The sequence below is a fragment of the Heterodontus francisci genome, chromosome 1, assembly GCF_036365525.1.
Source record: "Heterodontus francisci isolate sHetFra1 chromosome 1, sHetFra1.hap1, whole genome shotgun sequence".
Lineage (NCBI taxonomy): Eukaryota > Metazoa > Chordata > Chondrichthyes > Heterodontiformes > Heterodontidae > Heterodontus > Heterodontus francisci.
The window spans coordinates 44,503,094-44,517,392 of record NC_090371.1 but is presented as its reverse complement, the minus strand read 5'-3'; the positions used below and the strand labels follow the sequence as shown (position 1 = coordinate 44,517,392).

Below are 14,299 nucleotides of genomic sequence, written 5' to 3'. Positions count from 1 at the left end.
GGAGAACGTAGAGGCAATGGATAGGGTAAAAATTGAGTGGGGAGGTACTAGAAAGGCTGGCCACGCTTAGGGTAGCTAAGTCACCTGGTCCGGAAGGCTTGCATCCCAGGTTGTTAAAGGAAGTGGGGTGGGGGAGAAAGCAGGAGGGCTGCCATAATCTTCCAATCTTTCCTGGACATGGGAGAGGTGCCAGAGAACTGGAAAGTGGAAAACGTGGCAGCATTATTCAAGGGTGCACGGACAGTTGTAGCAACTACAGGCCAATTAGTTTAACATCAGTGGTAGGTAAGGTTTTAGAAACAATAAATCGGGGGAAAAAAAAAATCAGAGACTTGGAGAGATTTGAGTTAATTAAGGATAGCCAGCACAGATTTGTAAAAGGCATATCATGCTTGACTAATCTAATTGAATTTTTGGTGAAGTAACAGAGAAGGTTGATGAAGGGAATGCGGTGGATGTTGTGACTATGGATTTTAAGAATGTGTTTGATAAGGTACCACATAAAAGGCTGGTTAACAAAACTGAGGCTTATGGAAGCGGGTGAGTGTCCAATTGGCTAAACAGCAAGTTGTAGTCATAGTAAATGGTTGTTTTCAGACTGTTGTTCCCCAAGGATGTTGGGGAATAGAATGTTATGGGCGGCACAGTGGTCAGCACCGCAGCCTCATAGCTCCAGCGACTCTGGTTCAGTTCTGGGTACTGCCTGAGTGGAGTTTGCAAGTTCTCCCTGTGTCTGCGTGGGTTTCTGCCGGGTGCTCCAGTTTCCTCCCACAGCCAAAGACTTGCTGGTTGACAGGTAAATTGGCCATTATAAATTGCTCCTAGTGTAGGTAGGTGGTAGGAGAATGGTGGGGATGTGGTAGAGAATATGGGGTTAATGTAGGATTAGTATAAATGGGTGGTTGTTGGTCGGCACAGACTCGGTGGGCCGAAGGGCCTGTTTCAGCGCTGTATCTCTAAATAAATAAAATAAAAAAATAAAATAAATAAATAAAGGGTCAGTGCTGGGACCACTGCTTTTTTTTTTTAAAAAGCAAAACACTACAGATGCTGGAAATCTGAAATGAAAACAAGAAGTGCTGGAAATACTCAGCAGGTCTGGCAGCATCTGCTGCGAAAGCAGAGTTAACGTTTCAGGTCAGTGACCCTTCTGCTTTTTTTGCTTTATATAAATGACTTGTATCTCGGAATACAAAGTAGAATCTCAAAATCTGCCAATGACACCAAACTTGGAGGTGTGGCAAACAGTGAGGATGATATGAACTGCCTGCAACCGGACAGACAGACTAGCAGAAATGGGCAGACAGGTGGCAGATGGAATTTATTACTGACAAGTGTGAGGTGATGTATTTTGGTAGAAAGAACAGGGAGAGGAAATATATACTTAATGGCACAGTTCCAAAGAGTGTGCAGGAACAGAAGGACCTGGGGGTGCATGTACATCGATCTTTGAAGGTGGCAGGACATATTGAGAGAATGGTTGGTAAAGCATATGGGATCCAGAGCTTCATAAATAGAGGCATTGAGTACAAAAGCAGGGATGTTACGCTGAACTTTTATAAAGTTCTGGTTAGGTCCCAACTGGAGTATTGCCTCCAGTTCTAGTCACCGCGCTATCGGAAAGATGCGAGGGTCCTTGAGGGTGCAAAGGAAATTTACCAGAATGGTTCCAAGGATGGAGGATTTTAGTTTCAAGGTTAGGCTGGAAAAGCTAGTTTTGTTCTCCTTAGAACAAAGGAGTTTGAGGGGAGATTTAATAGAAGTGTAAAAGATTATGACCGGCTTAGACAAGTTAGACAAGGAATGGTACAAAGGACCAGGGGACACTGATTGAAGGTTTGGGCAAGAGATGCAGAGGGAATATGACGAAGAACATTTTTACGCAGTGGGTGGTAATGAGCTGGAACTCACTGCCCACGAGGGTGGTGGAAACAGAGACAACAATGACTTCAAAAGGAAATTGGATGAGCACTTGAAGGAAATAAACTTGCAGGGCTGAGGGGGAGTGGGACTGAATGGATATCTCCGTGGAGAGCCGGCATGGACTCGATGGGCTGAATGGCTTCCTTCTGTGTAAATGACTATGACCACTAACATCTTAAAACCATGCTGAATGTACATAAACACAAAAGTCCGTATATTATTACTCAATGGATAAATACCTGATGTGATACGTGCCCTTATAGCCTAACAAAGTCCCAAGTTGGTTCATAGACTGTACTACATTAATTGATCTCCAAGGATGTAACTGAGGTGCTACAATTGGCCTCAGAAACCCCAGACTAAGCAGTGCTTTAAATCAGCTCGAGTTCCTGATGATTACCAAACAATCCCCAGTTAAAAATGGCAAATGGATGGCAGGTGGGGACAGGATCACACTCAAATTGTGCTGCGACAATGCAAAATAGCCTGCTGGCAATCATTAGGAATCACACATGAACATTCGTCACATGTATGCTATACTTCACGAACGAATGCCAAAGAATAAGAAATAGGTGATTTAATGTGTGAAAGTAACAGTGTTCATTAATGCAGTTATCAGCAGATTGTAAGATCTAAATTTTAAGGGTGTCAAACAAAACATTGGGCTCCTTAATGGTTCAGTGAATAATTCCACCAAATGGCATAGCACTGAAACAGATGATGATTTAAAATTCAATCCTTGATCTACACTGTTAATTGACCTCAATTGGGAAAGCGGCTATGCTATCTTATTTTGGCCACAATGTCTCTTGGTTAATTAAAGAATTAACTGGGAGTCAGTTGCCAGCGTTCGCCAGAGCTGGCGGGCAGCCATAAAGACAGGGCTAAAACGTGGCGAGTCGAAGAGTCGAAGACAGAGGCGCAAGGGGAGAGCCAACTGTGCAACAGCCCCGACAAACAAATTTCTCTGCAGCACCTGTGGAAGAGCCTGTCACTCCAGAATTGGCCTTTTTTGCCACTCCAGGCACTGCTTCACAAACCACTGACCACCTCCAGGCGCGTATCCATTGTCTCTCGAGATAAGGAGGCCCAAAAGAATTAAAGAATAATACAGCTATGGTTCAGACTCTCAATTGCTTGCTAAACTGCACACGTGGATGTAAGATGAAGGATCAACCTTAGGTATGAGCTCTGCCATATGATCAAATAACCTGACATTAAAAATAGTCACTTGGGAAAAGTATCACAGAGTTGTTGCCATGCATGGAATCATGACACAACACAACAAGTGGCATTTTTGAGCGAGGTGGCAGAAAACAGAACAAACATCAATTCCAAAGCTTTATCCTGATCTCCCATCCAAGGCTCTTCAACCAAAATTTTCTTTGCTTTAAAACCATCAAAGCTCCAAATCTGTTAATTCTGGTTTTATTACATCCTTGACCAAAAGTCTGTTAGAGAAAGTAATAGCTATACTCAAAATCAAATTTTGTATTTTCCTGCTGTCATCCTTTTAGATCTCCTTGCGCAATGGCTACCAAGGCAGCTTCAATACTGCACGCCAGGGGAAGTGAAAGGCAATTGTCTTTTTCTGCGATGAGGTACCTAGATTTCATTCAGCACCTCACATAACAAAATGGCAAAAGTTTGAAGCTCATCATGTGGCAGTAAAACATTTGTGAATCTATACCTTGCTCCTAGGCACATTATTTGTGATCAGGTCATCCAAAGTCAGGTGGTTACGACTTTAGAATGTCCCAAAGTGCTTTACAGCCATGAAGTACGTTCTGAAGTGTAATCTCTCTTGTAATGTAGGAATCCTAGCAGCCAATTTGCACAGAGAAAAGTCCCACAGATAGCAATGTGATAATGAACAGATTATCTGTTTTAGTAATATTGGTTGAGGGATAAATATTGAGGACACATGGGGAAAAGTCTGCTCTTCTTCAAAATACTGCTAAGGGATCACTTGTGTCTAGCAGAGAGGGCCAACAGAACTTAGTTTAAAGTCTCATCTGAAAGATGGCACTCCCTCAGTGATGCACTGGAATGCCAGTCTAGATTATGTGCTCAGGTTTCATGAGCACATTGCATTTCTGTACAATATTTACAATACAGTATTACATCAAAAGGAAGCAGTCTTACACTGGCAATTTCCTAGAATGTGAATTCCCAATATCAACAGAATGGTTGGAGGATGTACAGAGTAGGGGCCAAATGATTTCCAAGGTTGAAGGGAGAATTGATGGATGACCAGCAAATGCAGGCTGCTGCTGTGTAACTCCTATCAGATGGATCAAGAACAACACTGCCAAAGAAATGGACATATCTCATCTGCTGCCACACCAAATAGAAGATTTTTAAAAAATCAAGTGGGGAAGGGGAAAAGAACCAAAAACTAAATTAAAATTAGATTTCATTACATGATGGCCAAGACAGTTTGCAAAATATGCTGCTGTACACCTATTTAAAAAAAACACCCCTGAAGTCCAATAACATGACGATCATTTAAGTCCATTTTGGATTTAAATGTTTGCTGATCTTCTAGAAGCTTAAAAATTCTTATTGATTTGCAACAGATTATGATAAATACAGAAGACCAATGCACATAAGATGCTAACAGTAGCATAGTCTCACTATTTACTGTAGCTTGATACTTACTTTGAGTTTCAGAAAACTTACTACAATCTCCAAAACTTGAAGTCCCATCTGTTGTCAAAGCCATATTTAAAATGTTATTGCCTCATGCTAACAACTGTCATTTAAGGTATCATTTTTACATAAGTAACTATTACCACATATGCAAAAATGATACCTTAAATGACAGTTGATAGCATGAGGCAAGTAACTATTACCACATCATGTTTAAACCTGTTCCATGTGTGATTCAAATATGACAAATATATAGTACACCACATAGGTGGTAGCCAAATTGAGTTCAATACACTAATTTCAAATCTGAATCTAGGAAATATAGTAACAAGCACAGAAGGGAAGATGTAGATCAACATCTCAGATTAACAGAAGCTTTGATTATGAATATAAAAATAAAATCAAAAGAGTACACTTAATTTTTAATAGGACTCACTTAAAAACTGACAATAACTTGAGGGATCAATATCCAGGTAACCATAAAATAATGTGTTTTAGTTCATCAAAACATGTCATCATGCTGAATTATCAACACATTCAAAAGGACTTTTTTCATTCATTGCATACGTCAATTGTTCCGATGATTAATTTGGACCAGAAGAATGCATTTTGTTCACAGAATTGTAGCACGTTCATCTAACATGTAAAGGACCATACTGAGCATTGCATAGTAAACCAGTTTGTATCAGACAAATCAGTAATTTCAGTTGACTCCCTGATTCTGACAGGTCCAGATAGCTTTTTAATCATAAAATAATCAGGCACAAAAGTATAAACGAGTACATAACTCTTTTAGTATATTACATTGACGATATTAAAACTTTGCTGACCTATATATCGAGTCTGCATTATTAACTGAAAAATAAAAAATATTTTTGTTTAATCTATTGTCCCTCCCATTATCTCTAACCACATTCACCAAAAGGGATTAACAACTCGCAAACACAGTTTTGTTCATTCCACTCAATACCCGAAGCGCAAATACAACTGAAGTACTGCGTTGACAAAAATGGCTTTTTAAAAAATCATTCCAATGGTCCATTCCCAGCAGGTCTCCTACTGGATGCAGCACATCTACTTTTTTCAAATATCTGCCACATATTAGAAAATCTCCACCAGAGCTAAAGCAATCCACTAGAGCTGCCTACTACAAACACACTTGTTGCAAGACTAAAATTAATCTCAAAGCATCTCGAAAGGACACCAGCATAAAATTTTTTAAAAAGCAATCTTAAAAAATTTAACAAACATGGCTGCCCTCCATACATCCAGTAAGCAGGCAGCAGCAATGCAGATTCAACCCCACAGCAGTTTTTTAAAAAACGACTCAATCTGCGCTCACCGTGCTTGCATACATCCGAAATTATTAATCACCCGTGTGAATGCACTGATATAATAGATAACTGATTCTTTTTAAATGAAATATATATACACTAGAGACCTGTATGAAAGTTGATGGGGAGGGGGAGGTTAAAAACACACAAAAATCTCATGCCCTGTTCCAGAGACTGACTGCCCAGTTTCTGATTGGACCAATTCAGGGCCTAGTACTCTGTAACTAAAGTGGCCACCTCTTCTTGTTCAGCCACCTTTTTCTCCTCCGGCCCGCTATGCGGTTTACACTTGTTTAAAAAAAAATGAGTATAGGGCATGAGATTAGAGGACAGGTAAATGCACATTTAACAAAAGCAGCGAACCTGTTATCCGTGCATCCTCCTGAACCGGGGGTACTGTACTTTGAATGAGTACAGTAACTCCTTCACTCCCTCATCCTCATCATCCTCCTTCTTCTTCTTCAACCGAGCCAATCAGCGCGAAAATTCTCGCTTCCCATTGGCTGCGGCCGGAATGGTGACGGAGGGGGAGGAAGAGAGAGAGAGCGAACGCGAGGGAAAAAAACACAAGTTTTTCCCCCGCAACATTCAATTCATTTCCTTGTTTTTAAAAAAAAACTTTAAGTATTAAATCTTTATTTCTCACCAATCAATTTCCTGGGGTGCCGACAAAAATATAAACATAAAAAGCCGAACGTTAGAAACGCGTGACGTCACAACCTCGGAAGCGTCAACTTCTTTTTGAATTAAAAAAAAGGTTTTCCGCTCGTTTCCCCCCGCCCCCGCCCCCGCCCCCGCCCCCGCCCCCGCCCCCGCCCCCGCCCCCGCCGACGGCGGCGGCTCCTCGAGAGGGGAAACAGCCGCTGACGCCACCGCGCGCGCTTCCCACCCCCCCTTCCCTCAACCGTACTTCATTTGAAAAGGCAGGTTGGCGGGGCCCACGTGACTGTCGTTCACCAGCACCCGTTGGCCGGCGGAATTTTTTTGGGGTGGGAGGGCGCTTGGGTTCCGTGAGGCCGGCTCGAGCGTTGCGCGCCATTTACGAAGGACCAACCAATGAGTCGCTCCGGGTCGTGGGCGGGTCGGGAATGGGTGTGGTGTTGCCGGGCAGGATTACGCCTCGATGACTGCTATTTTTGATTGGCGGCGTCGCAGTGCAGTTTGCTGCACCCTGTTGGCTGGCGACCGGCAAACGAGGAAATCTGTCTTGTGTCTTGAGGGAAAGACACCATTCGGAGGAACATGGTGCAGTGTGAGGCGCTGACTCATTGAAACGTGGAGGGATCGTCTTGTAACTCACTAAATGGTTGCTACCTCCGAGGGGAAGCCAGTAGCTTTCATTCCGAAATTTTCCCTTGTAGACGGTGCCTGAGGATAACGAAAATGACCTTCATCTTGTTCACAAGCTGCCGGTTGTCGTTCTGGAAAACGCCGAGCGTGGTGTGTCGAGGAGTGAGGAAAGGTACGTGCAATTCTCCAGTGAGAGAGAGAGAGGCCTTCACATTAATGGTGTTTGTGTTAATATTGAGGCCTGGCATCCAAACCCGATGGTGTCAAGAATGAATGTAATTAATCTGAAATGTTTTCTCTGTTGTGGTTGGGGGTAAGAAAACTACCGAAGCTGGGTGGATTTATTATATTTACAGGTGTGCGGTTTCAAACACCGGCGTGTGTGTAAGGATTGTGAATACCATCCCCCGACGTGAAATGTAGCCATCACTGCCTGTAATGCAAAATGGACCCAGGAATCTCGATGTTTTTTCCGTCACATCTCGCATGATTTGAAGGCGGTCTGCGTAGTCACTGTTGCTATAGTGTCACTGCCCTTTAAACACAGCTGTTATGACAAAGTGTGAAGAGGCCTCTTAGATTTTTAATACATATGTTGTTTTTTTAAAAATTGGTCTCCATAAAAATTATCTTCCAACCCGGTTTCTTTATATTTCAACTGCCTTGCTTGATCAGGTTCGTTTAGCCTACATAAGCAATTTACGAAAGTTGGGAGGTGTTTAGCGTTCACTTCAAATCCACATTTTGTTATGTCGATCTTATGTTAAATGTCTTAAATCCTATTACAGCGGTAGAATACTGCGGAGGCTGGAAATCAGAAATTTAAAAAACTGGAAATACTGGGTAGGTCAGGCAGTATCTGTGGAGCGACAGAGAGGAAACAAGTTACCGTTTTAGGTTAATCTTTCGTCGGAACTGGAAAATGTTAGACCTAACAGGTTTCAAGCAAGGATAGAGGCAGGGGAGAGGGGAGGGATGTGGTGTGGAGCCTTATTAAGAACTGGTGCTTTTTTCGGGGGAGAGGGGGGGGGGGGGGAAATTTGAAGAATATTGACTTGGAATCATGGAGTTATATAGCACAGAGAAGGCTCTTCGGCCCATCGTATTCGTGCCGGCTATCAAGCACCTATCTATTTTAATCCCATTTTCCAGCACTTGGCCTATAGCCTTGTATGCTATGGCATTTCAAGTGCTCATCTAAATACTAAAATGTTGAGTGTTCCTGCTTCTACCACCCCTTCAGGCAGTGTGTGATCTCATCTTAAATTTTTTTTTATATACATTCAGGGATGTGGAGATTGCTGGCTAGGCCAGCATTTATTGCCCATCCCTAATTGTCCTTGAGAAGTTGGTGCTGAGCTGCCTTCTTGAACAGCTGCAGTCCATTTGGGGTAGGTACACCCATAGTGTTGTTAGGAAGGGAGTTCCAGGATTTTGGCCCAGCGACAGTGAAGGAACGGCGGTATAGTTCTAAGTCAGGATGGTGTGTGATTTGGAGGGGAACTTGCAGGTGGTGGTGTTCCCATGCATTTGCTGCCCTTGTCCTTCTGGTTGGTAGAGGTCGTGGGTTTGGGAGGTGCTGTCTAAGGAGCCTTGGTGCATTGCTGCAGTGCATCTTGTAGATGGTACACAATGTGCATCGGTGGTGGAGGGAGTAAATGTTTGTAGATGGGGTGCCAATCAAGTGGGCTGCTTTGTCCTGGATGGTGTTGAGCTTCTTGAGTGTTGTTGGAGCTGCACGCATCCAGGCAAGTGGAGAGTATTCCATCACACTCCTGACATGTGCCTTGTAGATGGTGGACAGACTTTGGGGAGTCAGGAGGTGAGTTACTCGCCTCAGGATTCCAAGCCCAGGTCAGAACCTGCTCTTGTAGCCATGGTATTTATATGGCTACTCCAGTTAAGTTTCTGGTCAACAGTAGCCCCTAGGATGTTGATAGTGGGGGATTCAGAGATGGTAATGCCGTTGAATGTCAAGGGGAGATGGTTTGACTCTCTCTTGTTGGAGATGGTCATTGCCCAGCACTTGTGTGGCACGAATGTTACTTGTCACTTATCAGCCCAAGCCTGGATATTGTCCAGGTCTTGCTGCATTTCTACACGGACTGCATCAATATCTGAGGAGTCACGAATAGTGCTGAACATTGTGCAATCATCAGCGAACATCCCCACTTCTGACCTTATGATTGAAGGAAGGTGGTCGATGAAGCAGTTGAAGATGGTTGGGCCTAGGACACTACCCTGAGGAACTCCTGCAGTGATGTCCTGGAGCTCAGATGACTGACCTCCAACAACCACAACCATCTTCCTTTGCGCTAGGTATGACTCCAGCCAGCGGAGGGTTTTCCCCCTGATTCCCATTGACCTCATTTTTGATAGGGCTCCTTGATGCCATACTCGGTCAAATGCTGCCTTGATGTCAAGGGCAGTCACTCTCACCTCACCTTAATTGAAAGGATCTGTCATTTTTAAAGCAACCTGGCTAAATTATCATAAATTGTGATAATTTAAACTACAAGTAATATACAATGTTAAAAATACTTGTACTTACTGCTAAATGCTGGGGCATTACATATAAAGGACTATTAATTTACAAGGCTATTTTTACTGAGTGTTTCTGGGGCATTACTCTGTGTAATTAATGCAAATACATGAAACAATTACTTTAATTATTTCAGGATAAGCATTCAAGATTATTTGGATTAATGATTCCAATGATCAAATCTCTTGCATGCAGTTGTGAAATAAACTTTGAATATTGCAATGACTGTAAAGATTCAACTGCTCTGCTTGTGGTATTTTGTACTATTCGTAATCACCCATTTCTCACTGCTTCCCAAAATAAAATTCCTGCAATTAAATTATTTACGTATGTATAAAATAAATATTGGAAATGGATAATTTTCAAGAGGCTGAAAGATTGAGAAAAAGCTACATTGTACAAATCTTGCGATTGTGTCGCATGAGTACCACCGCCACAAGGCGTGCACTTAGAATTTTAAGATAAGTAAAAGCTTTGGAACTGGAACCAAGATTGGTACTTCCTTATCCAACTATCTGCCACCCAAGAATAGAAATACTGTGGTACGAACTATCACGTATGTTGATTGCAGTTGTTATGACCTTACAAAATGAGATTCCAGTAACTTAGTTACATAACATGGACAAACATTACAGCTGTGAAATTGGAGCTTCAACATCCTTCGTGCTCAGAACTGAGAGCAATGAGATATGAACCCACTTGAATCATACGAACAAAAGCAGCCCATGCTATGAAGAAACTGACGAGATGAAAGAATTGACCATATGAACCTTAGGATTTGCAAGATTACATTGAAGGATTTTGATTTGCTGGGGTCACTGTGATCAATATAGCATTGTTGCTGCAGCAATAGGAGTATAATGCAGTAGGTAATCCAGACTGGATTAATGATCCAGAGACATTAATTCAAATCCCACCACGGTGGCTAAGAATTGACTTTAAAATTTTAAATAACTGAATTAATTTGTAATAGAATCATAGAAAAATTACAGCACAGAAGAAGGCCATTCAGCCCATCATGTCCATGCCAGCCAAAAAAACTAGCTGCCCAATCTAATTACAATAACAAAATAACAAAACAAATCAGTAATTTTTGTAGAAACATGTTTCTACAAAACTTTCATTTCTCACACCTTTACAAGAATGTTATAAAGCAAAATCTGACACCGAGCCACATCAGGTGTTTGTAGGGCAGATGGCCAAAAGCTGAGGAACATGGGAGCAGGAATAGGCCATTCAGCCCATCGAGCCTGCTCTGGCATTCAATCAGATCATGGCTGATCATCTACCTCTGCCATTTTTTTCCACTATCCCCATATCCCTTGATGTCATTAATATTCAGAAATCTATCATTTCTGTCTTAAGTGTGCTCAATGATTGAGCTTCCACAGCTCTCTGGGGTAGAGAATTCCAAAGATTCACCACCCTCTGAGTAAATTGCTCCTCATCTCAGTCTTAAATTGCTTACCCCTTATTCTGAGACTGTGACCCCTGGTTCTAGACTCACCAGCCAGAGAAAACATCCAAGCCACATCCGTCCTATCACGCCCTGTAAGAATAGGAACGGCTTGGTTAAAGGGGTCAGTTTTAAGAGTGTATAAAAGGAGGAAAGATAGATCGAAAGACTTGAGTAGTTTAGGGAGGGAATTGGAGTTGAGAGCCAAATCAGCTGAAGGCATAGCCACCAATGGTGGAGCAATTAAAATCGGAGAAGCTCGAGAACAAAATTATATGAGCGCAGATATTTCCGAAAGTTGTGAGATTGTAAGAGATGAGAGATAGGGAGAGTCGAAGCCATGGAGGCATTTGAAAGCGCTGATGAAAATGTTAAAATTGAGGCCTTGACTCCTGGTGGAGCAATATAGGTCAGCGAATAAGGATAATGGGTGAACAGGGCTTGGTGCGAGTAAGGACGTGGGCAGCACAGTTTTAGATGACTGTCAAAAGCTGGCATGGAGTTTGTTGGAATCGTCAAGGTGAGGGTTTCAGCAGCAGATGAGCTGAGACAGTGGCAGAGTCGGGTGATGTTGCGAAGGTAGAACTAGGCGGTCTAGGTGATGGTATGGTTAGAAGCTCATCTCATGGTCAAATTATGACACTCCGGTTGCGAGCAGTCTGGTTCAGTCACAGACAGTTGCAAGAGAGAAGGATGGAGTTGGTGGCAAGGGAGTGGAGTTTGTAGCAGGGATCAAAGGCCTTGGTCTTCCTGATGCTCAATTTGAAGGCAATTTCTGCTCATCTCATACTGGATGTCAGACAAGCAGTCTGATAATTTAGTGACCGTGAAGGGCGAGTCAGGAGAGGTCGAAGGCTGGGTGTCATCAGCGTACATGTGAAAACTAATGCTGTTTTTGGATGATGTCAGTGAGGGGCCGCATGTAGATGATAAATAGGGGGCCAAGGATAATTTTGCCAGTGATAGCCACATCCCATGAGTGAATTAAGATAAAAAGTTCTGAGCTTCATTAAGTAGAAAAACACAATGCAAATATGTGGCAGTCCTGTAGCTCCTTGCAAAGACCGGTGGAAATGTCTTTCAAATCAACTTAAATTTGCCAACCTAGTTCAAGAAAGTTTTATTCTGTATTTTTTTCTGTACTAAATTAAAGCTGTTTATTTGAGATTGTTTACTTTTTTAACAATGCTAATGTCATATATATAATTAGAAATAAATGCATGGTGGAATGGTAGACCTGTAAGCGACCATCAAGCTGGGTTTGTGGACCGAGTGCTGTTTGACTTCGGAAATAAGCACTTCTAATTCTGTGAGTTGCAAGCTGGCATACTTGGCTCTTGTCAAACTTATTTCCATTATCTGAGGAGTTGTGAAAGGAACAGAACACACTGGAATCATCAGTGAACATGTTGTTATAGAGTCATAGTTTTACAGCACAGAAACAGGCCCATCGTGTCTGTTCCAGCCATCAAGCACCTATCTATTCTAATCCCATTTTCCAGCACTTGGCCTGTAGCTTTGTAAGCTATGGCATTTCAAGTGCTCATCTAAATACATTTTAAATGTTGTGAAGGTTCCTGCCTCTACCACCACTTCAGGCAGTTTGTTCCAGATTCCAACCACCCTCTGGGTGAAAATTATTTTCCTCAAATCCCCTCTAAACCTCCTGCCCCTTACCTTAAATCTATGCCCCCTAGTTATTGACACCTCTACTAAGGGAAAAAATTTCTTCCCATCTACCTTATCTATGCCCCTCATAATTTTGTATACCTCAGTCAGCTGCCTGCTCAGCCTTCTCTGCTCGAAGGAAAGCAACCCTAGCCTATCCAGTCTCTCTTCATAGCTGAAATGCTCCAGCCTAGGCAACGTCCTGGTGAATCTCCTCTGCACCCTCTCCAGTGCAATCACATCCTTCCTATAGTGTGGTGCCCAGAACTGTACACAGTACTCCAGCTGTGGCCTTATTAGTGTTTTATACAGCTCCAAATGTTTTCCAAATTCTACACTGCTTTGGTTATATTCCTATTCATTTGGGGCCTAAAGTGAGCAAGAATCTTGTGCATCAAACTAATGGTCTTCACTACTCCGTCATTCTTGTTTAATCCTAGAAACACCTGCTTCTATAATACGTCATATTTGCAGATGGTGACAAGAAATTATGGCACAACTTGTGGAATGTTGCCATTGCTTTCACCAATAAGCAATCCACAACATTTTTATTTGTGCTTATATTGTATCTGTAATACATAAAAATTCTTCTTCTGTATACGCTTTCTGTCTTTGTAATTGGTTCGAGGGATGTGGGTGTCACTGGCTAGACCAGCATTTATTGCCCTTCCCTAATTGCTCTTCAGAAGGTGGTGGTGCGCTGCCTTCTTGAACTGCTGCTGAGGTGTAGGTACACCAACAGTGGTGTTAGCAAGGGAGTTCCAGGATCTTGACCCAGTGACAGTATAAATTCCTTTATTCATATTTGTATTGGATATTACCTATGTAAACATGTCTGGATGTAATTACACCACCCTGCTACTGGAGGTGCTGTGATGCTATTTTTGGTAATGGTGTAATTTTTTTTCCCATAGATTAACATGTCACAAGATGGACAGGAAAAAAGTGGCTGATCTATCATGCATTGCCCATACCAAAGAACAAATAAAAAGAAATGAAAGTTTATAGTTCTGAAAAATAACTTGAGGAAATAAATAGAAATATCTTGCAGCTGATATTGCATGGCTAGGTGCTGGGGAAAGTCTACTAGAAATACACATGTGGGAGAGCAAGTACCAATAACCTGTAGTGGACTGTCCTTCTGGAAAGAGGGGAAGGGGTAGCATGTTTGGTTGTAATATGTTTGATGGAAAGGACAGATCTGTCAAATGTGAAGGTTGGTGAGGTTAAAGATGAGTACAAATGGGTCATGTTCGGTGGTGGTGAAGCCAGAGACCTGGGAAATTGGGTGGCGGTGTTCGAGGTTCCTGTCTGATTGTAGCAGAAGAGCCTTAGCTGACCAAAAGAATGTTTCAGCAGCTCGAGTGTGGAAGTTGGTGTGATCAGAGCAAATGTAAGGAACTGAGAAAGTGATCTTTACAGAGAGTCAGACAT

The 14,299-nt window shown here is 42.3% G+C and overlaps 2 protein-coding genes across 5 annotated transcripts in view; one reads left to right on the top strand and one right to left on the bottom strand.

Annotated features, from left to right (window-relative positions):
* nsd2 (nuclear receptor binding SET domain protein 2) overlaps positions 1–6,690 on the bottom strand; it is a 223,678-nt gene extending 216,988 nt beyond the window's left edge. For 2 of the 3 annotated variants that reach the window (XM_068029797.1, XM_068029816.1), the window contains exon 1: positions 6,273–6,375. The gene's annotated coding sequence lies outside the window, so the exon portion shown is untranslated. Of the gene's footprint in view, positions 1–6,272; positions 6,376–6,555 lie in introns of those variants that run through there. The other variant, XM_068029807.1, reaches the window with a different exon arrangement.
* A 139-nt stretch (positions 6,691–6,829) lies between these two features.
* Positions 6,830–14,299, top strand: part of letm1 (leucine zipper-EF-hand containing transmembrane protein 1) — a 126,460-nt gene continuing 118,990 nt past the window's right edge. For both annotated transcript variants that reach the window (XM_068029783.1, XM_068029774.1), the window contains exon 1: positions 6,830–7,371. In XM_068029783.1, coding sequence (XP_067885884.1) covers positions 7,293–7,371 — 79 coding nt within the window. In that variant the 5' untranslated portion in view covers positions 6,830–7,292. The remainder of the gene's footprint in view (positions 7,372–14,299) is intronic.